Source organism: Lagenorhynchus albirostris, chromosome 2, assembly GCF_949774975.1.
Source record: "Lagenorhynchus albirostris chromosome 2, mLagAlb1.1, whole genome shotgun sequence".
Taxonomy (NCBI): Eukaryota; Metazoa; Chordata; class Mammalia; order Artiodactyla; family Delphinidae; genus Lagenorhynchus; species Lagenorhynchus albirostris.
In genome coordinates, this window is record NC_083096.1 from 111,532,085 (window position 1) to 111,558,168 (window position 26,084).

Sequence of the window (26,084 nt, forward strand, 5' to 3'; positions counted from 1 at the left end):
GTGGATGTATTTTTAAATCGCCCTATAATAATGTCCCATGTTTTATTTAAATATGGGATGTGTGTGCTTATAGTATACTTTTATAATAGTATGAGCAAAAAAAAAAAAAAAAATGTTCTCGTCAACATACTTAACAGGAATTCTGGGAGTTTATGTGCCAGATTATTAACAGTGGTATCTATGCATGGTATTAGGATTACAAAGATTTTTAATGGTTTTATTTTTACTAACTATACTTGCTAATTGTTCTACTTTGAATATGTGGGATGGGGATACGCTACCTTTTTCATCTCAAGTCTGGAGAGAGCAGGCTTTAAAGAGACCCCTCAGAGAGTTGATATATATTCCCTGCAGGTGGGAAACACCATGAACCAGAGTCTAGGAGATCTTGAGGGCAAGAAACTGGGTGACTGTTTAGATAGGGAGCCTGAAGAGTGCTACTGTGTTGGGCATAACTGCACTGCCAGAGTTCGTGGAAGTGTTTGCATGGACTAGAAATGGGTCATGCAGAGCAAAAGCTGAGCCGAGGATGTTTCAAGTCCAGTCCAGGGGGTATCCCAGGGAAACAAGGAGACCCCAAAAGTGAAAGCCTGGATGGAGTGACCAATAGATAAACCAGGGGCTGATAACCCAAGCCAAAATACTCCTGCAGTACAGCTACAAGCGGTCCACTCTTTCTTACCCAGAGTCACATTAATATTTGGATGTTTAGGATAATAGAAGGCATGCATTGACAAGCTGTGTCCTGTATGCATCCATCTGCCTTGGGAGCCAGAATGGGCAGTGGTTACTGTAGTTGTTGGTAGCTTATGGAGTTTTAAATGTTCAGGTATTTCTCAACTTCCACCAGGGACACAACAACCATTATCCACCAACCAACCATAGCTTTTTCATTTTTTTTATTAAAAATCACACTTTAAAAAAATTGTTGTAATCTAGTTTTTTGCCTAGTCTTTTAACTGCTAAATTTATCTACATTCTCCTTATTCTTAGAGATATCTCTTAGTTTTTCCCTGGGTATTTATAAAGATACTCTTCAGTTCGTTGCACAAATACTACATAACATTAATCACTAAAGAGGCAGTATGTTAAATTGTGCTCTGAAGACCTGAAAGAGTTAATCTACTTTTCAAGGTTCTGAGGTACTATCGGGGAGAAACTGAAGCAACAAGAAGGTCTGGCTAACTATATAATGTCAATAAGAAATACTGAGGGAGTATATTTGCATCATACTAAAATGCGTTTAGTTTAGTTTTGACAGCATAAACATTACTGTGTTTACAGGGATTTATTTCAAGATTTGAGTGTCAACTTCTGTGATATTAAATTTAGTTCAGATACATCTGAACACTTTACAAGCTATTCCCACTGTTAAAGTGGTTTTTTGCTAACAAATCATATGCTTTGTTAGACTATGAGCTTTGTACATATAATAAGCACATTCCTGTTGTGAAATAGAATGCATCTGATCCATAATAAATCTGGTTGAGAGACAATGGAACCGAGCCAGCTCAGCCCTGGTTCAAGGAAAAAACAATAAATAGGGGCAATGACATTTATGAGAATCTAATTTCATCATGCTCTGCCTCATAAGAAGAGAATCTAGATAGCATTAAGGTTATTGTACTTTGAGAATTACTCAAAACCAGATACGAAGTCCCTTCTGTATTACAGAAGGGACTAGTAGCTATTCCTCAAATGAATGTTTTATTTAAAAGTTATTTCATACTTAGTGATGAATTGGAAGCAGAAATAAAGTTTGTGGGGAAAGAAGGGAGAAAAACCGTAATAGCAAGAAGGTTACCATATTTTTCTAAAGCAATTTGGAAAAGGCAAAACTCCTTAGCTAGACAATTATTTTTCCTTGGTAAAACATTGACTGGAATGTTTCTATTAGGAAAATATTATCAAACTGTTCCAGTCTTGGTCTAGCTGAGGATGCCCAGATTTGATAACCAAAAAGAGAAATTGCTCAATACTTTTATTACCATCATGTTAGAATGTGGACAACTGTCCAAAACGAGGACAATTTCTTGAAGCTAGCCATTTCGTACAGCTATTGTTGGAAATAGCCTTTACTCATAGCCATAAGCATACAAGTATTCAGCTGATGGCTTTTTACTAACATGTTTTAAATAGGCTCCAAAAGAAGCAAATGTTTGAACATATGACAGGGGGTGAATATTTACAAAATTATTTGCCATGCTACAGCCTGTAGGAATCAGAAGGCAACTTCTCAGAATGAATTACTATCTCCTTACTAGCCCCGACTGGAGCCTGTCACAGCCATCTTTAATGAAGGCTTCAATCACACACACAAAAAAGCCCAGGGCTCGGAAGGAAAAAACAAAAAACTAGCATTCCAAAAACCATCCTGAATATTGTGTTCACAAACACTGGGCAATATGGTACAGTCAAAAGAGCACCAACTTGCACCAGTTGTGAAGAAAGCTTGTTACAAGTGGTAAAAAGTTAGTAATTACATTATTTTTTAAAGAAATGCAGCCTTACTGATTTTTAGCACATACAGCAGTCATTTAGGCTCTACTAATGAAGGGTTTCTCAATCAAGACCTTTAGTGAACCTACTTGAATAAGGGAATAAAAATTTGTGTGTTTTTTTGGGTTTATTTTGCTATATGCGGGCCTCTCACTGTTGCGGCCTCTCCTGTTGCGGAGCACAGGCTCCGGACACGCAGGCTCAGCGGCCATGGCTCACGGGCCCAGCCGCTCCGCGGCATGTGGGCTCCTTCCGGACCGGGGCACGAACCCGCATCCCCTGCATCGGCAGGTGGACTCTCAACCACTGCGCCACCAGGGAAACCCTAAAAATGTGTTTTAATTGGCACAGCAGCATTCATTCAGTCCATGGTGCTATAGTGCAAATGTAGTTTGGACTGAGTCATCTAAAACGTGTTAGAAACTTGTTATTCCTATAGCTTTGTGTTCAAGTGATCATAATTTCAAAACTGAAGGTTTCTGAAAGAATGAAATCTTATATTACCGCTATGTTGTATAGCTTCCACAAAACTGAATTTAACGAGAGAACGGACAGGCAACTGACAACAAGTAGCACTTGGAGACTTCACATACCTACCACATCTGGAAAGCTCATTACAATCCATTTATGTGTTTCCAGACCTTTTATCCTGGTGGTATCTGTGCAATCATAATGAATGTGCATAAAGCAGGGCTTTGCTGCCAAAGGGAGATTTTTCTAACTATTGCTGCAAATAGCTACCATACCTTGCAGCAGCAATGGATCAAAAATATCTCTTGGAATCTCTTTCTTGGAATACTGTTGTTAGGACGAATTGTCACATCACTTCCAGAAGGACAGAGTTTGAGATAGTTCTAATGTCCCTTGGTTGTAGCTACTGTTTTTATGTCATTGACTCCAAATCTTATTTCCAGTTCTGACTACTCCCCAGAAGTCTAGATTAATATATTCAAATGTGTTGACCTCTCCATTTGAATATCTAGAAGGCATTTCAAACTCAACATGGCCAAAACAGAACTCTTGGATTTTCTCCCAAACTTGCCCCTTTCTTCCTGCAGTTTCCTCCATATAAAAATTGCTACCACCATTCACCCAACTGATCAAGACTAAAATCTGAGTCATTCTTGATTCTTTTCTTTCCTTCACCCCCACATCTAATCCACCAACAAGTCCTGTCAGCTCTCCAAAACACATCCCAAATTCAGCCGCTATTCTTCTTCTCCACTGTCATCACCCTTGTTCAAGCGACCATTATCTTTCACTTGGACTACTGAACCTGCCTCTTAGCTATCCCTGCTTCATTGCTTGCCTTTCCATCCATTTTCCACAAAGCAGCTAGCCAGAATTATCTTTGTAAATGAGACTATGTCACTCCCCTCCCTCAAATTTCCAGTGGCTTCTGATAACACTTAAAATTCCAACCCTTTATGCTGGTTTACTAAGTTCTGTGTGATCTTTCCCCATCCTATATCCCCAGCTTTATCTAATACCTTGCTGCATTCGTTTTCTAGAGATGCCATAACAAGGTACCATAGTCCAGGTGGTTTAAATAACAGAAATTTATTTTTTCACAAAGCTGGAGGCTAGAATTCTGAGATCGCAATGGTAGCAGGGTTGACTTCTCCTGAGGCCTCTCCTTGGCTTGCAAATGGCCACTTTCTCACTGTCTTCATAGCGTCTTCCCTCTGTACCTGTCTGTGCCATGATTTCCTCTTCACATAAGGATGCCAGTCATATTGGATTAGGGCTCACCCTAGTGACTTCATTTTAACTTAATTACCTCTTTAAAGGCCCTATCTTCAAATGCAGTCATATTCTGCGTTTAGGACTTCAACACGTAAATTTGGGGGTAGGGAGGAGACAGTTCAGCTCATAATACTTTCCCTTTTCATTTTAGTCCCACACAGGCTATCTTTCTGCTCCTTGAACAAGTTAAGCTTGCTCCCACCTAAGGGCCTTTGCACTGGCTTTTGTTGGAACATTCTTCTCCCTGTTGGTCCTTTAGGTTGTTTAGGTCTCAGTATACATGTCACATTTTCAGAAAGGTGTTCCTAGCCTCCCAATCTACAATAACCACCACTCATTTTATATCACATCCCCTGAATTAAATCTCTGCATGGTACCTACCTCTACTTAATATTTTTTCTGTTTATTATTTATTGTCTATCCCTCCATACCCCCACCAGAATATACACAGGGATCTTCTCTCTTCAGTAATATATTTCCAGGGCCTACAATAGTGCCAGATATGCTGAAAATGTTGAATAGGTACTTGTTTAATGAATAGGTAAATGAATGAAATTATTGAAGAAGGTAAAGAAAGAGTGGCAGTTAATGATTATTGTGACATATAGACCAAGGGTAGTCCCCTCACTCGGAGGTCTTTAGAAATAAAAATGAATCTGCTTACCCTTGAAAGAGTAAGAGTTGTCCAGAAGAGGTCGCCACATCTGTGACTGTGCCTTGGCTAAACAAAGTGGATATTTTTTACTTACGCGTAACTTTGTTATAATATTTCTAGAAGTTATGTCTACTGTAACTTGCAAGGTTATTCAGCTGCTCATTCAGCGAACATATAGAAGAGTCTGTTGGGGCCAGATCTTTTGTTAGTAGAATGCCTTGGAGGACACGGGACCAGACAGAAGGCATATCTAATGCAGCCAGAGCCTGCAGTAGGGGTGGTGGGAGCAGGGGTCTGCTGGAAGGCTTCTGAGGCAGCTTACTGCCTACAATGTATTAATTGTGTACTGGACATACAAAATATTTCTCATACTTTCAGTCTGTTTACCTTTATAAATGGCAGCTGGCAACTTCTCTGAATTCATAGAAAATTATGGGCACTTCAAGCTCTATGTCTGGTGCTTATTTTGGACAGCATGCACAGCAAATTTTTATACTTCTCAACTTTCGGGAAAATTAGTTTAAAATTCAAGAAACTTGTCAGTTCCATAGTTTTTAACATACGAAATCTTGCAGGCCTTTTGGCAGCTGACACTTATTTTCATTTGGTATTTGGTGATAAATCATATTTTTATTTGTTCTCTGCAGACAGAGTGTCAATGGCTCTTAGACACTTAATAAGCGTACTGTGTCATTATCATCAACAAGGAAATGGACCTCTTGAATGAGTATGTTATACCCAGAGAGCAACAAGACCAGCAAGAGCTTCTGCTTGTTTTCATTTAAAAAGCTACATGTTGGGAGTCTGCCTGCCGATGCAGGGGACACAGGATCGTGCCCCAGCCCGGGAGGATCCCACATGCCGCGGAGCGGCTGGGCCCGTGAGCCATGGCCACTGAGCCTGCGCATCCAGAGCCTGTGCTCCGCAACGGGAGAGGCCACAACAGTGAGAGGCCCGCGTACCGCAAACAAACAAAAAAAGCTACATGTTGCTTCCAGCCTTCTTCCTGGAAACTGTCTTGCTGTGACATCTTAATGGAGGGGCCTTTGAACATCTAGAACTTTGCTGTTATGTCCTCATGTTCTCTCCAGATAATGAAAGGGTCTTGCCCAGTTTTCTTCAAAGCTGTTTTTATTTCTCCTGTGTACTCTGACCCTACTGGTTTTCCTTCTGCATTTCTGTCTAACCTTTCTATTCACATTCCTCCAGACCTAAGCCCTGGATCAGAGATGAGAGTGTTGGAACATTAACTTCCAACTCTGCCGTATGGAGCTATAACAATTGTGCTTTATCCACAGAATTGAGGCAGTGTAATACTTCCTGGGGTGCTTTTCGCTTTACAAATTATTATTTATAATCTGCTGTTTTCTACAAGCAGGATGGTCTTCATGTGACAAGTGACATTTGATCAACATTCTTATCAGCCAAGATAGCAGGTATTATCAGTTAAAATAACATCTTACATATTGTGTAATTTGTTGAATGACAAGTCATGGTGTAGTCCTAGAGGAAGAAAAGTCCTCCATTAATAGTTGTTTCTACATCAGAATTTAATCAGTTTTAGTAACGTGGTCTTGTTATGCACTCTTTGGCTACTGCTTGTCAATTTTGTTATATAAGCAAATGAGTTGCTTGTAGCTGTAGCTAACAGAAAACTCAAATCTGATTGATTAAGGAAATGAAAAATCTCATATATCAGAACTCCAGGGCTCAAGGTTGGTCAATTTGTCAGCTCACAATGTCATCAAGGACCCACACCCTTTCTGTCTCTCTGTCCTGTCTTGCTTGGTGGTGGTGTGTTCTCAGACCAGTCTAGTTCCAGGTACCATATCCAGACAGGACAATGTCCAAAGGAAGAAGTGGGATTATGTTTCTTTCCAGAAACCTCTCAACAGACTTCTCCTCAGTGGCCAAAATTAGGTCATTTGTACCAGTCCTTGCCAAGAGAGATGGAACTGCCACGACTGACTTAGACTAGGAGATATCTGAAGGGATATGGCATTATTAAATGAGATAATCCATGAAAAACCACCTACCACAATGCTTGGCACTTAGAAAGAGCTTAGTAAATTTTACTAAATGATGACAAATTAAGTCTGTGGCATTTAAATTGTAAAAGAGAGCCAGAGTTATGAGTAGTTAAGAGGTAGATTCCTCAGACCTTGGTGATACTGATCCTATGTTGAGGAGATGGCACCTGGAAAGCCCATCTGCAGTGCTGGGTTGTAGGACAAAGCCTCAAATTTTTAGGAAGAGCACAGAGAAGGACACTACTCATAGGAAGAGATGGGGATAAGTTACTACAGCAGGACTCTAGGGAAAAGAATCCAAGCAGCACCCAGGTGTATGGTTTAAAATGGGACAAAGCATAAAGAATGACTTAATGCTAAGTCCCAGAGCATTGGCCTGTAGCTTGTTAGATCCTTCTTTTTTCAGGTCATGATTGATCCTGGTTATTGGGTAGAGATGAACCCAAAGTTGGTAAAATCTCCTATACTTTATATGGACATGAGAAAGCATGCAGAGGTTAGCAGCAAAGCAGGCCTGACATCTGTCTTTACATAGGAAGAGCATTATCGAAGTTCTACATAGTATAATTTTTCTCACTGCTGGCAGGTAAAAAGCAGTACCTTGGGTTACTCAAAAATAAAATAAAATAAAATGTAAGTATCATAAGTTAGCATTGACACACACACACCTTGTTTTCTAGATACAGTTTTTCCCACTGCAGCAGAATCCTTCTGCTCATCTCTGAGGTTCCCATTCTTCTTGAATTTTTTTAAAATTAATTTATTTACTTATTTTTGGCTGCGTTGGGTCTTCATTGCTGCATTCAGGCTTTCTCTAGTTGCAGAGCAGGAGCTCCTCTTCGTTGTGGTACACAGGCTTCTCACTGCAGGGCTTCTCTTTGTTACAGAGCATGGGCTCTAGGCACGGGGGCTTCAGTAGTTGTAGCACACAGGCTTAGTTGCTCCAAGGCGTGTGGGATCTTCCCGGACCAGGGCTCGAACCCATGTCCCCTGCATTGGCAGGCAGATTCTTAACCACTGCGCCACCAGGGAAGTCCCCTTCTTGGATTTTTTAATCCACTTTTGGACTAGTCTTCTCTTTCCCCGGCATCCATATACTCAGCCTCTTGCTGCTTCTTTTTTTTTTTTTTTTTTTTTGCCTCTCAGCTTGCAGGATCTTAGTTCCCCCACCAAGGATAGAACCCACATTCCCTGCAGTGGAAGCGTGGAGTCCTAACCACTGGACTATCAGGGAATTCCCCAGCCTCTTGCTTCTTATTGAATTGGGTAAATACCAGAATACTTTACTCATGAATAACCATCTGGGGTGTTTTCAGTAAACTCTCTGGGGGCTAAATAGAATTACAGTTAGAGTCACATTTATGAATGCCAAAAATTGTTTTGCGACTACAACTCTTAGAAATCTAGAGCTGGAAATGACCGCATTCTTAAGCTCTGCCCCCTCATTTTACAAATATGGAAACCAAGATGCTAGATATCCTGGTTAATTTTTAGAACTTGTCACTGGAAATAAATGAGTAAGTTTAGAAATCCAAGAAATCAATGGGAAAAAATGCAATGGCTATTTAATAATCTGTGGGAAAAGAGATCAGTTTGTACAATAACTGTTTGTAACAGTTATTATTACAAAAGTTCAATAGAGGGACATGAACTAGGTGGTTACAAAACTTTCATACATGTTGACCATCCTATAAATATCATGAGTTCCCAGAATAATCACAGAATTAATGACATTTACTTAAATGATAACTTTTGAAGATTTTAATGTATTAAATAATTTCCAGGGCTTCCCTGGTGGCACAGTGGTTGGGAGTCCGCCTGCCGATGCGGGGGATGCGGGTTCGTGCCCTGGTCTGGGAAGATCCCACATGCCACAGAGCGGCTGGGCCCGTGAGCCATGGCCGCTGAGCCTGCGCATCCGGAGCCTGTGCGCCACGACGGGAGAAGCCACAACAGTGAGAGGCCCGCGTACAGCAAAAAAAATAAAAAATAAAATAATTTCCAGTTCTATTGACCATTTTCCTAATACAGTAAGCCTTCCTTAATTTTTCATAGACTAAGTTGAGCTGTTTATAATCTGAGGATCATCCAGAAACCCTTTTTGTTTCTAAGAAAGAATTCCAAATGACCCACCAGCAGGAACAGATAACTACTATTATCATTTTGATTCCTGAGCTTAAATGTTACTTCCTCAGAGTGACCTTCCTTGACCCACTGAATCATGTACCCCTCTTATTTCTCAAAGCACACTATTGTTTTCCTTCATAGCCCTTATCATAACATATAACTGTATACTGACTTGTGTGACTCGTTAATGTCTGTTACCCTGAGGGCACTATATAGTAGGGGTCATGTCTGTTTTTTGATGGCCACTGACCACTGTCTATCATGGTGTCTAGCTCACAACATACACTCAATATCTACTGAATGAATGAAACAAAATAAGATTGGAATGGCCCAAGGAGCAGTTTTGCTTTGTATTACTATTTACACATATAGGGTTTTTTTTTACATATATACTTTTATCATTTTAATTTTTATGAGCATGTATTAGATTTGTAACAGAATTGCAGCTTGTTTTTTTTCATTTTAAAATTTAGTTGTACAACATTTCAGTAAATAATGGATTAAGGAAGTTGGTGGGTCTGTAACCCTAAACTTATATAAAACATTGTTTTCTTGGAAATTTCTTAGGAAAATTTTAAGAAATAGTGCCCCATATTCTGAACAAACAACTTGGAAATGAACATTTAGTTCAATATTTGCTTCTGATCAAAGGACTTTTTAAATACATTTTTTAAAAATCTGTTTAAATTTGGGGGTTTCTCTATTAGTTTTCTACTGCTACCATAAACATAGCATTAAAAGAACACCCACTTATTATCTCACAATGTTTGTAGGTTGGAGGTCTGGGCATAGTGTACCTGGTTGTCAGCTGGACTGTTTTCGCATCTGGAGCTTAGGTCCTCTTCCAAGCTCATTCAGGTTGTTGGCTGAATCCAGTTCCTTGGGGCTGTAGGACTAAGTTCCCTGGGTTTTTGCTGGCTGTCAACTGGGAGTTGCTCTCAGTTCCTAGAGACCACCCTGTAGACCCCCTCCATAGGCAGTTCCCAACATGGCTGTTTGCTTTCTTCCAGAACGGTAAGAGAACATCTTTCTGACTTCCTCCATCTCTGACCTTTAAACCCTCTTTTAAGGGCTTATCTGACTAGATCAGGCCCACCCAAGATACTCTCTCTTTTGAGTAACTCAAGTCAACTGATTAGGGACCTTAATTATATCTGCAAAATATCTTTACCTGTGCCATGAAATGTGACCTAATCACAGGAGTGATATCTCATCATATTTACAAGTCCTTTTGACACTCAAAGGGAGAGATTTGTACATAGCACGTACATCAGGAGGTAGCCATCTTGGGTACCATCTTAGAATTCTGCCTACCATACTTCCCAATGTGGCAGAAACCGTTCTCAGAATCTCTCCAGAGTGATTGAATTGGTTTGGAATGTGTATGGTGTCTTGGTTTGAAGTGTGTCTACACGTCCATATGCTTTTGTAATCTCACTATAATTAAAATACGTTGTTGGGGCTTCCCTGGTGGCGCAGTGGTTTGAGAGTCCGCCTGCCGATGCAGGGGACACGGGTTCGTGCCCGGGTCCGGGAGGATCCCACATGCCGCGGAGCGGCTGGGCCCGTGAGCCATGGCCGCTGAGCCTGCGCGTCCGGAGCCTGTGCTCCGCAACGGGAGAGGCCACAACAGTGAGAGGCCCACGTACCACAAAAAAAACCCGAAAAACAAAAAAACATTGTTGACTATTTAAAGAGTTGTTTTTGCAAATAACTCCTGATCTAGAAATTGGAAGGATGAAGTAATGGCTCCTCAAATTCAGTAGCCTTAGTTTGTGTATGCTTAGGAAAACAAAATTTAGGATCTTTAGAAACCAAACCTAAGTTCACATTGCTGAAAATTTGTAGCTCTGTCCCTGCCTTCCTCCAGAATATCTTAGTTCACATTTTTGTTTAAACAAATATATTAAAGTGAACATACTATGTTTTTAAGAGTATTGTAGATTCTCACAGTCATTTCTAACATTAATTTTCATTTTAATGCACAGTAGATAGCTAAATTATCTTTTTGTTAGTGACAAATTGTGTAGGAAAGAACAACACAAACCAGAGTAAAGCTAAGTTCAAAACTCATCTCTGTTGCTGTAAGACTGTGGGCAAGTCACTACCCCTGCCTCAGCTCCCTCATCTGGAAAACAGAAATAATGTTTGTACTTGTTTCATTAGATTATGAAGGTTAGATAAGTTGAATATGAGTTCTTAGTAGAGTATCTGGCACATAGGAGGACTATATGGGTGTTTGCTATTATATTGCTAACTAAATCCCTCCTAAGAGCTTTTTCCTAAAATTATAATATAGAAGAGAATTTCAATATGTTTTTATTTAGGAATTTTTAAGTTTGAGTCATTTAGTATGTTCAACCTCTCTTTGATCTTTTTTTTTTTTTTTAGTAGCTTTGGTTAATTTTAGTAATTTCATTAGCACATGTAGAAAAGTTAAGGAATAAACCAGTGAACAAATCTAAGGCATCCCAAAGTTGAAGGGTGGTTATTAAAATGCAGGCTATCCTTGGTGAACATTCTTGATGGGGCTTATACATCCTGTTCATATTACTTAGCGTTTTTTATTATACCACACCTTAGCATCCTAGGGCCCTAATGTACAGAAGTTTCATCCATCTCTAATATGAAGAGATCATGGAATCCAGAGTCACCTTAGCATAGGACCGTCTAATACCCAGGAGACTTAAATATGTAGAGTTGGAAAAGAGAAGACATGAGCTTCAATTCTGACGTGGGCTGTGCTCTATGATATGACCTCAGGAGAATCATGATCACAAAGTGCAGTGAAGATGAACATGAACATGGGAATGGGCTCAGGAGGCTTAACTCAAGTCAGTCAGCCTCCCTTAGCCTCAGTTTACTCATATGTAAAATAGGTGTACCAATGCATACCCTTCCAACCTTTTGGAGTTATTCTGAGCATCCCAACAAATATTCTATTTTATTGTCACTATATATTCATAAGCTATATCAGCCCTACTACATCGTTAACTTCTCAGGGACAAGGACTCTGGTTTTGTGGGGGTTTTTTTTAATCTTGGCAGCTTGTTTTTTTAAAAAGTTGACATCCACTAAATGTTTATTGAACTTGAAATGTTTGGGTTTTTTTTTAAGTTTCTGTTTCCCATTTTAATTACTGAAATCTCTAACAATGACAAAACTGTCACATAGGACAGTAAACGTATACATTAATTCAATCAAACTTCTTGGAAAGAATACATTTAGCAATCTGGGATAATGCAGAATGACAGGAGATATAACATAATTCGACACTGGTTCTTTTAGTCATTTTACACAGACATCATGTTAATATTAGACCAATGTCCAAAACATTTAGTGCATAAACCAGTTTCTTTTTTAAAATCTATCATTTTTATCTTGTTTTTGTTTTCAAATCAGCATTTTATTTTGGAACAACTTAAATTTACAGGAAAGTTACAAAGATAGCCCAAAGAGTCCTATATACCTTTTACTCAGCTTGCCCTAAAGTTAACATCTTGTATAACTATTTGTCAGAACTAGGAAATTAATGTTGCTACAATACTCTTAACTAAGCTATAGACTTTTTTGATCTCACTTTTTTGGGTTTTTTTTTAATACAGCAAGTTCTATTAGTCATCCATTTTATACACATCAGTGTATACATGTCAGTCCCGATCTCCCAGTTCATCACACCACCACGCCACCATCTGCTGCTTCCCCCCCCCCTCCGCCTTGGTGACCATACGTTTGTTCTCTACATCTGTGTCTCAATTTCTGCCCTGCAAACTGGTTCATCTGTACCATTTTTCTAGTTTCCACATATATGCATTAATATACGATATTTGTTTTTCTCTTTCTGACTTACTTCACTCTGTATGACAGTCTCTAGGTCCATCCACATCTCTACAAATGACCCAATTGAGTTCCTTTTTATGGCTGAGTAATACGCCATTGTATATATGTACCACATCTTCTTTATCCATTCATCTGTCAATGGGCATTTAGGTTGCTTCCATGACCTGGCTATTGTAAATAGTGCTGCAATGAACATTGGGATGCATGTGTCTTTTTGAATTATGGTTTTCTCTGGGTATATGCCCAATAGTGGAATTGCTGGTCATATGGTAATGCTATTTTTAGTTTTTTAAGGAAAATCCATACTGTTCTTCATAGTGGCTGTATCAGTTTACATTCCCACCAACAGTGCAAGAGGGTTCCCTTTTCTCCACACCCTCTCCAGCATTTGTTGTTTGTAGATTTTCTGAGGATGCCCATTCTAACTGGTGTAAGGTGATACCTCATTGTAGTTTTGATTTGCATTTCTCTAATAATTAGTGGTATTGAGCAGCTTTTCATGTGCTTCTTGGCCATCTGTATGTCTTCTTTGAAGAAATGTCTATTTAGGTCTTCTGCCCATTTTTAGATTGGGTTGTTTGTTTTTTTTTAATATTGAGCTACATAAGCTGTTTATATATTTTGGAGATTAATCCTTTGTCCGTTGATTCATTTGCAAATATTTTCTCCCATTCTGAGGGTTGTCTTTTCGTCTTGTTCATGGTTTCCTTTGCTGTGCAAAAGCTTTTAAGTTTCATTAGGTCCCATTTGTTTACTATTCTTTTTATTTCCATTACTCTAGGAGGTGGATCAAAAAAGATCTTGCTGTGATTTAAGTCAAAGAGTGTTCTTCCTATGTTTTCCTCTAAGAGTTTTAGAGTGTCCAGTCTTACATTTAGGTCTCGAATCCATTTTGAGTTTATTTTTGTGTATGGTGTTAGGGAGCGTTCTAATTTTATTCTTTTACATGTAGCTGTCCAGTTTACCCAGAACCACTTATTGAAGAGACTGTCTTTTCTCCATTGTATATCCTTGCCTCCTTTGCCATAGATTAGTTGACCATGGGTGTGTGGGTTTATCTCTGGGCTTTCTGTCTTGTTCCATTGATCTATATTTCTATTTTTGTGCAAGTACCATATTGTCTTGATTACTGTAGCTTTGTAGTATAGTCTGCAGTCAGGGGGTCTGATTCCTCCAGCTCCATTTTTTTCCCTCAAGACTGCTTTGGCTATTCGGGATCTATAGTGTCTCCATACAAATTTTAACATTTTTTGTTCTAGTTCTGTAAAAAATGCCATTGGTAATTTGATAGGGATTGCATTGAATCTGTAGATTACTTTGGGTAGTATAGTCACTTTCATAATATTGATTCTTCCAATCCAAGAACATGGTATGTCTCTCCACCTGCTTGTGTCATCTTTGATTTCTTTCATCAGTGTCTTATAGTTTTCTGAGTACAGGTCTTTGACGTCCTTAGGTAGGTTTATTCCTAGGTATTTTATTCTTTTTGTTGCAACGGTGAATGGGATTGTTTCCTTAATTTCTCTTTCTGATCTTTTATTGTTAGTATCTAGGAATGCAAGAGATTTCTGTACATTAAGTTTGTATCCTGCAACTTTGCCAGATTCATTGATCAGCTCTAGTAGTTTTCTGGTGGCATCTTTAGGATTCTCTATGTATAGTATCCTGTCATCTGCAAACAGTGACACTTTTACTTCTTTTCCAATTTGTATTCCTTTTATTTCTTTTTCTTCTCTGATTGCCGTGACTGGGACTTCCAAAACTATGTTGAATAATAGTGGTGAGAGTGGACATCCTTGTCTTGTTCCTGATCTTAGAGGAAATGCTTTCAGTTTTTCACCATTGAGAATGATGTTTGCTGTGAGTTTGTTGTATATGGCCTTTATTATGTTGAGGTAGGTTCCCTCTACACCCACTTTCTGGAGAGTTTTTATCATAAATGGGTGTTGAATTTTTTCAAAAGCTTTTTCTGCATCTACTGAGATGATCATATGGTTTTCCTTCTTCAATTTGTTAATATGTTGTATCACATTGATTGGTTTGCATATGTTGAAGAATCCTTGCATCCCTGGGATAAATCCCACCTGATTATGGTGTATGATCCTTTTCATGTGTTGTTGGATTCTGTTTGCTAGTATTTTGTTGAGGGGTTTTGCATCTGTATTCATCAGTGATATTGGTCTGTAATTTTCTCTTTTTGTAGAATCTTTGTCTGATTTTCGTATCAGCGTCATGGTGGCCTCATAGAATGAGTTTGGGAGTGTTCCTTTCTCTGCAGTTTTTTAGAAGAGTTTGAGAAGGATGGGTGTTAGCGCTTCTCTAAATGTTTGATAGAATTCACCTGTGAAGCCATCTGGTCCTGGACTTAAGCTTGTTGGAAGATTTTTAATCACAGTTTCAACTTCATTACTTGTGTTTGGTCTGTTCATATTTTCTATTTCTTCCTGGTTCAGTCTTGGAAGGTTATACTTCTCTAAGAATTTGTCCATTTCTTTCAGGTTGTCCTTTTTATTGGCATAGAGTTGCTTGCAGTAGTCTCGGGGTGCTTTGTATTTCTGCGTTGACTGTTGTAACTTCTTTTTCATTTCTAATTTTATTGATTTGAGTCCTCTCCCTCTTTTGCTTGATGAGTCTGGCTAATGGTTTATCAATTTTATTTATCTTCTCAAAGAACCAGCTTTTACTTTTATTGATCTTTGCTATTGTTTTCTTTGTTTCTATTTCATTTATTTCTCCTCGAATCTTTATGATTTCTTTCCTTCTGCTAACTTTGGGTTTTGTTTGTTCTTCTTTCTCTAGTTACTTTAGGTGTAAGGTTAGATTGTATTTTTGAGATTTTTCTTCTTTCTTAAGGTAGGCTTGTATAGCTATAAACTTCCCTCTTAGAACTGTTTTTGCTGCATCCCATAGGTTTTGGATCATCGTATTTTCATTGACATTTGTCTCTAGGTATTTTGTGATTTCCCCTTTGTCTTCTTCAGTGATCTCTTGGTTATTTAGTAACATACTGTTTCGCCTCCATGTGTTTGTTTGTTTTACAGTTTTTTCCCTGTAACTGATTTCTAATCTCATAGCGCTATGGTCAGAAAAGATGCTTGATATGATTTCAATTTTCTTAAATTTACTGAGGCTTGATTTGTGACCCAAGATGTGATCTATCCTGGAGAATGTTCCATGTGCACTTGAGAAGAAAGTGTAATCTGCTGTTTTTGGGTGGAATGTCCTTTAAATATCAGTTAAATCTATCTGGTCTGTTGTGTCATTTAAAGCTTGTGTTTCCTTATTAATTTTCTGTTTGGATGATCTGTCCATTGGTGTAAGTGAGGTGTTACAGTCCCCCACTATTATTGTGTTACTGTCGATTTCCTCTTTGGTAGCTGTTAGCAGTTGCCTTATGTATTGAGGTGCTCCTATATTGGGTGCATATATATTTATAATTCTTATATCTTCTTCTTGGATTGACCTCTTGATCATTATATAGTGTCCTTCTTTGTCTCTTCTAATAGTGTTTATTTTAAGGTCATTTTTGTCTGATATGAGAATTGCTACCCCAGCTTTCTTTTGATTTCCATTTGCATGGAATATCTTTTTCCATCCCCTCACTTTCAGTCTGTATGTGTCCCGAGGTCTGAAGTGGGTCTCTTGTAGACAGCATATATATGGGTCTTGTTTTTGTATCCATTCAGTGAGCCTGTGTCTTTTGGTTGGAGCATTTAAGCCATTCACGTTTAAGGTAATTATCGATATGTATGTTCCTATTACCATTTTCTTAATCGTTTTCAGTTTGTTTTTGTAGGTCCTTTCCTTCTCTTGTGTTTCTCACTTAGAGAAGTTCCTTTAGCATTTGTTGTAGAGGTGGTTTGGTGGTGCTGAATTCTCTTAGCTTTTGCTTGTCTGTAAAGCTTTTGATTTCTCCATTGAATCTGAATGAGATCCTTGCTGGGTAGAGTAATCTTGGTTGTAGGTTTTTCTTTTTCCTCACTTTAAGTATATCATACCACTCCCTTTTGGCTTGTAGAGTTTCTGCTGAGAAATCAGCTGTTAACCTTATGGGAGTTCCCTTGTATGTTATTTGTCATTTTTCCCTTGCTGCTTTCAATAATTTTTCTTTGTCTTTAATTTTTGCCAATTTGATTACTGTGTGTCTCGGTGTGTTTCTCCTTGGGTTTATCCTGTATGGGACTCTCTGTGCTTCCTGGAGTTGGGTGGCTATTTCCTTTCCCATGTTAGGGAAGTTTTCAACTATAATCTCTTCAGATATTTTCTCGGGTCCTTTCTCTCTCTCTTCTCCTTCTGGGACCCCTGTAATGTGAATGTTGTTCCGTTTAATGTTGTCCCAGAGGTCTCCTAAGCTGTCTTCATTTCTTTTCATTCTTTTTAGTCTGTTCTTCAGCAGTGAATTCCACCATTCTGTCTTCCAGGTCACTTATCCATTCTTCTGCCTCAGTTACTCTGCTATTGATTCCTTCTAGTATAGTTTTCATTTCAGTTATTGTATTGTTCATCTCTGTTTGTTTGTTCTTTAATTCTTCTAGATCTTTGTTAAACATTTCTTGCGTCTTCTCGATCTTTGCCTCCATTCTTTTTCCAAGGTCCTGGATCATCTTCACTATCATTATTCTGAATTCTTTTTCTGGAAGGTTGCCTATCTCCACTTCATTTAGTTGTTTTTCTGGGATTTTATCTTGTTCCTTCATCTGGTACATAGCCCTCTGCCTTTTCATCTTGTCTATCTTTCTGTGAATGTGGTTTTTGTTCCACAGGCTGCAGGATTGTAGTTCTTGCTTCTACTGTCTGCCCTCTGGTGGATGAGGCTGTCTAAGAGGCTTGTGCAAGCTTCCTGATGGCAGGGACTGGTGGTGTGTAGAGCTGGCTGTTGCTCTGGTGGGCAGAGCTCAGTAAAACTTTAATCTGCTTGTCTGCTGATGGGTGGGGCTGTGTTTCCTCCCTGTTGGTTGTTTGGCCTGCGGCGACCCAACACTGGAGCCTACACAGGCTCTTTGGTGGGGCTAATGGCAGATGCTGGGAGGGCTCATGCCAAGGGGTACTTCCCAGGCCTTCTTCTGCCAGTGTCCTTGTCCTCACGGTGAGACCGAGCCACCCCCCCACCTCTCCAGAAGACCCTCCAACACTAGCAGGTTCAGTCTCCTATAGGGTCACTGCTCCTTGCCCTGGGTCCTGATGCTCACACTTTGTGTGTGCCCTCCAAGAGTGGAGTCTCTCTTTCCCCCAGTCCTGTTGAAGTCCTGCAATCAAATCCCGCTAGCCTTCAAACCCTGATTCTCTCGGAATTCCTTCTCCCGTTGCTGGACCCCCAGGTTCGGAAGCCTGACGTGGGACTCAGAACCTTCACTCCAGTGGGTGAACTTCTGTGGTATAAGTGTTCTCCAGTTTGTGAGTCACCCACCCAGCAGTTACGGGATTTGATTTTATTGTGATTGTACCCCTCCTACCATCTCATTGTGGCTTCTCCTTTTTCTTTGGATGTGGGGTATCTTTTTTGGTGAATTCCAGTGTCTTTCTGTTGATGATTGTTCAGCAGTTAGTTGTGATTCTGGTGTTCTCGCAAGAGGGAGTGAGGCAAGTCCTTCTACTCCACCATTTTGAACCAATCTCCTTGAACTTGAAATGTTGACCAAATGAGAAAATACATGTGAAAGCATGATGTGGACATTAAGTACTGTTACAAAATCAGCCAAATGTACTAGTCCAAGTGGCCATAGTGACCAAAGATGTACTGATTAACAAAGAAAATTAAGGTGGCATAAACAAATGAAAGTTTGTGTCTGACCAGGATCAACACAGTGTAATTTCGCTGCAAGTTCCAAACCAGGTGTGTCATGACGTGCTGGAGACATCACATCCGCTTCTGGAGTGGCTTCCTCAGCATTATCCACATGTCATACTTAACATTAAACAGCCAAACACAGTCAGTGACAAGTTGAGAAAATGAAACCATCTCACTACCAGCAAAGCTATGTTGCTGCTATTCAGCTCTTCAGAGGTAGATCAGAGTATAGATAGGATGACAGGATAATTTTAAAGCTCTTATAATATGATTAGTTAGAAGGGACTCAGAACATCTAAATGGATGGGCATGGAAAACGTACTAGTAATAGTGTTGACAGCACAGCTCCCAGCGCAGGGCACAACTGTGGGTGACTGAGATTTGTCGGCTGTGGACAGGCCAATGCCAAGGGCTTCATTTGTAGTCAGAACATCTGGCAGCCCACTGAGCAGAAGCAGCTAAAGGAAAGTGGCTTGGCAAATGGAGGTGCAGGTTCTTAAGGGAGCGCAGCACAGAACTGTTCATCAGGCCCCGTGAGCACATTCACAGCATCCAAAGGGAAGGTGTGAAACATTCAAAGTGGATGGTTGTTGCAAATATGCAGCAAAGTCAACTTTGGATAGGGCTAACTGGAAAATATTGGCATCTTAATGAAGAGTATTAAACTAATTATGGTGTATTGCAAACTATTATGGAATATATTCAATAACTTGCTAATAAAACTGTGAAAGTTTTTTTGTGTTTGTTTGGGCGGAATTTTGCAAGAAGAAAAGAAGAGTTGGTATCAAAAGATGTTTTATTTAATGATGAAAATGCTATTTTTAATTTTAATTTTTTTGAAAGGTAGCCAGAATCCAAAGCACTGAGTTAATTTAGGGCAAAATAATAATGATACCAGCAACTACTGGTTTTGAACACAATGTGTCAGGTGTTGAACTAGGTGCTTTATGTGTATTAGTTTATTTGTTACTCACATAATCCCCATTAGAGAGAAAACATTATCCCACTTGCAGATTAGGAAACTTGGGCTCAGAGAAGTTAACTCATCCCAAGTCATATTGTTAATACGTGATAGAGACTGTATTCAAATCCCCAGTTCTCTCCATTCACCATGAGAACCCAAAAGGAGTGAAATGAGAAGGTAGGATGATGATATAAACATGATAGACAAATGAGAGAAAAGAAATGAGAGCTGTAAAAGAAAGTAAGAAGAGAGTAGAACAGAAAAGGAGACCAGGCATTGAGAAGGAGAGGGAATTCTTTAGACAAGCCCAAGTGTAATGTCTTCAGTAAGTGTAATCATTCTGTATCATCTTGGCTGAGGCTCTTTTGAGTCCTGTGGGACATCTTACCAGACAGGCCCACTTCCCACCTTGTGTATTACCTTCAGAGGGCTATTTCAAAGCAGAGATTATACAAGAAATCTACCGTATAGCCTGACAACTTCCAGTGGAAAGAAATCAGGTTTGAATGATTTAAATTTAAGTGTGTCCTCAGTGTATGTGCTCTGACTTTACACTGGCTTTGCAGAAAAGACTAATTTTAATGCACTAGAAAGCAGATGGGATCTGTCATGGGGTGGTAAAAAAACAAGAAACTCATCCAAATGTAAGAGAAAACAACAGCTTTTCTCTTGTGGGTCAATTTCATAGTACAAGTATTTGTCACTGGGTCCACACAAGCTGGTTTTCATCAAAATAACAAAAGTCACATCTAATGTTTATTGAACAGCTATCATGTGCTAAGTGTTTTACATGTATTTAATGTGCAGGAGGAGCCTAGGAAGTTGGTACTATTATGACTAACCACCCATTTTAAAGATGAGAAAACTGAGGCTCAGAAAGTTAACCAACCTAAGGTCACTTGGCTAATAAGTAGCAGAGTTGTGATTTGAACCCCAGGCCCTGGATCATAACACTACACTATACAGACATTCCCAGGAGTGATTGTGAATGTGTAACCCCAAGAACTCTACATTTTTTAACACTTGTACTCCAGAAAACAAAGAAAGGGAGTAAGGGAAGAAGAAAAGAAAAAGACAATTACCTCAAAAATAGTACCCACTCTAGACATATGGGTTGGAAGCAGCAGGGGTGGCCTGAACCCCCTATGGCCAGGGAAGGAATCTGTAGCAAAGGGTGGGAGGGGAAAAGATGGGGCAAGAAGAAATGGAAGTATAAAGTTTAAAAACAAAAAAGAAAGAAAAGGAAAAAAAGAATGCATTTAGAGTGAAAAGGGAAGGAAGAAGTTCTTGTAAATTTTTTAGAATAGAGTATGAAAATAATATAGTTAAGTTTAAATTAAGGTTGTTTCTCTAATTTGCCCTTTTGTTTCTAATTTCATGGGCTAAAATGACCCATTCAACTCAGCCTTTGGAATTAATAATATTTGTTCTGACAGTTCCTCCCTACCCTGAGTAATGCTAATTTCCACTCTGCAAGATTACTGTCTCAGTGAAAGGTGGGTGTGTTTTTGGCCTTTTGGGTTTTTTTCCTCTTGAAGCTTAATTAAGTCAACATTAACCATAGCCATGTAACCACAGAACAGGCAGTTTCTTGAAGGCTCATGGTTTGGACATTTTCCAGCAAAAATTCCCACTTCTGTAATTATATTTAGTGTTCTATTTACCTGAATAGCTGGCTTGTTATGGGACCATGTGTCAGGGCAACACTGGGCCTTGTTTGCAGCCGAGTTTGTCTGCTTCATGGAACCCCTGTGCCAAAGAGTGTGCAGTTCTCAATGGAGCTGAGCCTCTGGGTTCAGCCTCTCTTGTTTCTTCTTCAGAAATTTCATCCGGGTTAGCATTGCACGTCTGATGCCATATGGTCCTGCAATTCTCAAGACTGTCTACTTAATGTTTAAAACATTTTTTAAACTTGTCCATACCCTTAACTCTGAAAGTAATAGTATTACCCATGTTTGTGGTATGGACCTATCCTGATGACTTTGTTTATATAGATGTGACTGAATTTTTTTTTTTAAGTACAGCCCTTACACAAAAGCCAGTTTTTTCATGTCAGTGCAGCTGTTTTAACTTTTAAGAAACTGCAAGAATTTTATCCCTAAAACATTAATTTGAAAGACATAGGACCTATAAAGAAGTGCAATGTTCCTGAAACTGGTATCTGTTAATCTCCCTACTTCTGTTCTCTTTGAACTCTTAATTAAGAGTTGAATAAAGTTCCTGAGCTATTGCATATAAACTTCTCATGTTATTGCTGAATTCCTAGTAACCTCTGAAATGTTAACTTATAACGGAAGCAGTAGCATTCATAATAGAAACAAAAGGTAACAGTAGCTCAGTTCTCATGATTTCTCTAAACTCAATGAAGTTTCCATGGACACAGAGGCAGATGCTGGAAGGAAGCAGTTGTGTGTTTTCCTGGGTTCACTGTAGCCCAATGAGTCATGGTAGATATTGTTTTCCTTCTTTTTTATGCTCTAGCAACGATTTCACTTCCTGTTATATAGGAAAACCTATTCTACTGTTTAAAAGAGGTCACTAGATGTATTTATTACTTTAAGACCATTTCATCTATGGAAATAATTTTTTATTGTTCTGAGTCACTCTGGTTTGTGGAATTTTTACACGAGTTCCAGGACAAGGATGAGATGATATATTTATTTTATTTTGCATTCTCTTTAATTTTTTTGACTTCATGAATGTCAGGCTTGCTGTCAAAGTATTTCCATGTTTTTATTACTTTAGAAGTTACTCTGCTATATTTATGTCTCCTAAACTCTTCCTTAACGACTTCACTATGTGTACTGGGGCATGCTGTATTTTGGCAGAACTTTTACTTTTCCCAGTGTCACGTGATCTCCTGTTTTTCCCTTAGTCCCTGTTCATGTCTTCTCAATGTAGACCTTTACCATGTTAAAAGTTATACAGACCTTCAGAAATATTTAAATTGTTTTGTTGAACTGCTGGAAGGATTTCAAAGGGCATTTGTTATGCCTTACATTTTTTTCTTGCATTAATATAAACCTTACTACAAGTGTTCCCTAGTTCAGCCCAGGATATCTCTGTGCTTTAGACTGTACCCTGGGATCATAGAAAGATCCCGAAATTCATTTTCAGGTATTCTTGGGTTTGATTACGATTATTGTATTTGTTAATCACCTCTAGAGACCTAGGTTAAATTTAAATAACAGTTCAGATTTACAGAGAAGCCTTAGATGTTCTGACATTTTAGAAAATATTTGAATAGAAAACAGTGACTCTCCAATGGGCTGAGATTTCAAGTTATTGGTTATTGTCATTGATATTCCTTCCACATATTACTCTGTGTGTGCAATTCTGACTGAATGACTGACTTAAGATTTAAAATTAAATCTTCTGTTTTTCTGGGATGGGTAGGAAGGTTGGATGATCTGCCTCCCACCTCTCTTGACTCTTGTGCCCTAATTAGTCACACCTTCAACCGTGTCCTCTAAATAGTCAGACTCCGACAGAACGAAAGGAGTATAATATTGACTTGATGTTAGACTAGGAGACAAAATGGACAATTCCTAATAGATAATTTCTTCTCTTGCAAATGATCATGGCTGGTCCAAACTATACTACACACATTCACAAATTCATTAGGGTGTGCATTGTATATGTGTGCACATGGGGACATAATTCAGTGTTCTGAAGTTTTAGATGATTAGTTTTCTTGTTAGAAAATGGTAGAATATTAATCTGAATCATTTTATTTTCAACAGGTTGACCTGATGAAAGAAGCATTAGAAAAACTTCAGCTCAACATAGTAGAGATGAAAGATGAAAATGCAACCTTAGATGGTGGAGATGTCTTATTCACAGGTAGAGTTGTACTTACTCTTTCCTATCTAAAAATATTTCTAATACCTGGCCTATATCCCCTTGTTTAATTATAGTTTTTTTTTTTAATTACCAAAGTAAGGGTAATTTGGAAAATACAGAAAAGCACAAAAGAGAGAAAATTAAAAATGACCTTTCATTCAAAGATAATCATTTCAATATTTGGGTTATTGAATACTTTTTTATTGAATATTAAAGTACCTTTAGTACTTTTGTATGCACGTATTTGCATATTTTTACACGTTATCAGTATATACATATCATTTTATAGGTTGTGTCTACTGTGTTCTACAATATTAGTTTATGGGTTGCATAGCTTTGCATTGTGTGACAGTATATCTGGGCTGTATTGGAAAGACTCTTAATTCAAGATGTGTCATTTACAAATAATTTTCTTCCCAGATGGCAAGATAGATTTAAATACTTTTCAGTGCAGATTGGCTTGGCTTAATGCCAAATGAATAATAGCAGAACTCAACAAAATAGAAACAGCTGATATTATTATTGATCTAACTGAAATCAGTTTTTATACTGTATATAATATAGCTACTAAAGAAATGGTAATTTTAGCGTTTAACCTTTCCAACTCTTTATGATCATATTATTATTGTTTTTGTAAAGTCACGTGCTAAAATCTGGGTCACCAGGTTCATTCTAGTTATATTGATAAACAAGACAATCAATAATTTTTAATTGATAATGAGAGTTTATTTTCCCCTACTTGTCAAAGAATAAACACCTGTTTCGCAGATGTAGCCCTAACAGCAGAGGCTGGTCCCAGAGATTTGGGAATGTAGACCCATGTGGCCCACTGAAAGCATGGAGCTTCTTGGAAGTCCAATATTTTAGCTGATGTGAATTTTGTATCGAATCCCATGTATATAGACAAAATATAGCCATCTTCATTTTAATATAAAAATGTTTTATATAACTTAAATTTTGAAAAAATTAATGTTCCTGGAGGAGGAGGAGTCTTTATCCTGGGACATTCATATAGTTCCTTGCTTGGTGTCACATACTTGTGAGTGGGGTCTGTGTCACCGAGCCCCAGGGGGCGCCATTTTTATCATAGGTTTGTGGAAAGCGTCCCCTGGAGTTGTGCCCTGCACAGCCTGTGCCACCACTGTCACAGGCAATGGGCCTCCCTCTGGGGTTTGATGTGCACACCCACTGAGCCATAAGAACACAGAACAAGGGGTCAGAGAGACCTACGCTGCATTCTCAGCTCCAGTTGTGTCCAAGCCGACTCAGGCATTCTTTGAATCTGCCTAGTAAGTTCCGCTTAGAATATTCCTTTTTTTTTCTTTTTGCGGTACGCGGGCCTCTCACTGCTGTGGCCTCTCCCGTTGCGGAGTACAGGCTCCGGACGCGCAGGCTCAGCGGCCATGGCTCACGGGCCCAGCCACTCCACGGCATGTGGGATCTTCCCAGACCAGGGCTCGAACCCGTGTCCCCTGCATCGGCAGGCGGACTCTCAACCACTGCGCCACCAGGGAAGCCCCTAGAATATTCTTTGTGTCTCCCATTGATGGCACTTTTCGTTCTTTTCAGTAGCACAGAACAACAGTCTGTTTCTCTTAGAAAACAGGCTTTTGTGAAAAGCTAGATGTGTTACTCACACTTCCTTACAATAAAATTCTTTTTTACCAGAACATAGCTGTATAATAAATAACTTGCTGTGAGCAGGTACTGATGCTATTTGAAGAATGATTTAAAACAAGCTGTAGGGGCTTCCCTGGTGGTGCATTGGTTGATAATCTGCCTGCCAATGCAGGGGACACGGGTTCGAGCCCTGGTCTGGGAAGATCCCACATGCCGTGGAGCAACTGGGCCCATGAGCCACAACTACTGAGCCTGTGCATCTGGAGCCTGTGCTCCACAACAGGAGAGGCCGCGACAGTGAGAGGCCCGCGCACCGCAATGAAGAGTGGCCCCTGCTTGCCGCAACCAGAGAAAGCCCTCGCACAGAAACGAAGACCCAACGCAGCTAAATAAATAAATAAAACGAATTTATTAAAAAAAAAAACAAAAAAATGCAAGCTGTATTCACAGCCGTTTAGTTATCTCAACAGCTGAGCTGAACAAGATTCCCTAAAATCTTCTCATTGTTTCGGCAAAGTTTAGGAACCTCTTCCATCGGTCAAAGGTCTTTCCACAGCATCTCAAGCCTAATGTTTTTCCCATAACTTCTAATAAGGTACTAAGTATTGAGGTTTGCCTTGGACACTATCTGTAAGCTTTGTTTTGGTATTATTCAATACTGAATACCTTAAAAGTATGTTATTGAAAACTGAGATAGTGTTGTGATATTAAGATCTTTATCTGCTTGGCTTCTCATTCATACCTAATGTGTGGTCCTACCTTCTATTTCCTACTTCTCGATTTTTTCCCTTTTTAAAAATTGTAGTAAAATATATATAACATAAAATTTGCCATTTTAACCATCTTTCAGTGTACAATTGGAGTGGCATTAATTACATTCACAACATTGTACAAACATCACCACTCAATTTTTAGATTACGCAGTTGAGTAAGAACCAAAATCTGGAGCGCTTCCCATACACTCTGTGTCTT

The 26,084-nt window shown here is 39.0% G+C and overlaps 1 protein-coding gene across 1 annotated transcript in view; it reads left to right on the top strand.

Moving 5' to 3' along the window:
• DDAH1 (dimethylarginine dimethylaminohydrolase 1) overlaps positions 1–26,084 on the top strand; it is a 153,966-nt gene that overhangs the window by 86,979 nt on the left and 40,903 nt on the right. Inside the window, exon 2 of the mRNA XM_060139639.1 lies at positions 23,393–23,492. Coding sequence (XP_059995622.1) covers positions 23,393–23,492 — 100 coding nt within the window. The remainder of the gene's footprint in view (positions 1–23,392; positions 23,493–26,084) is intronic.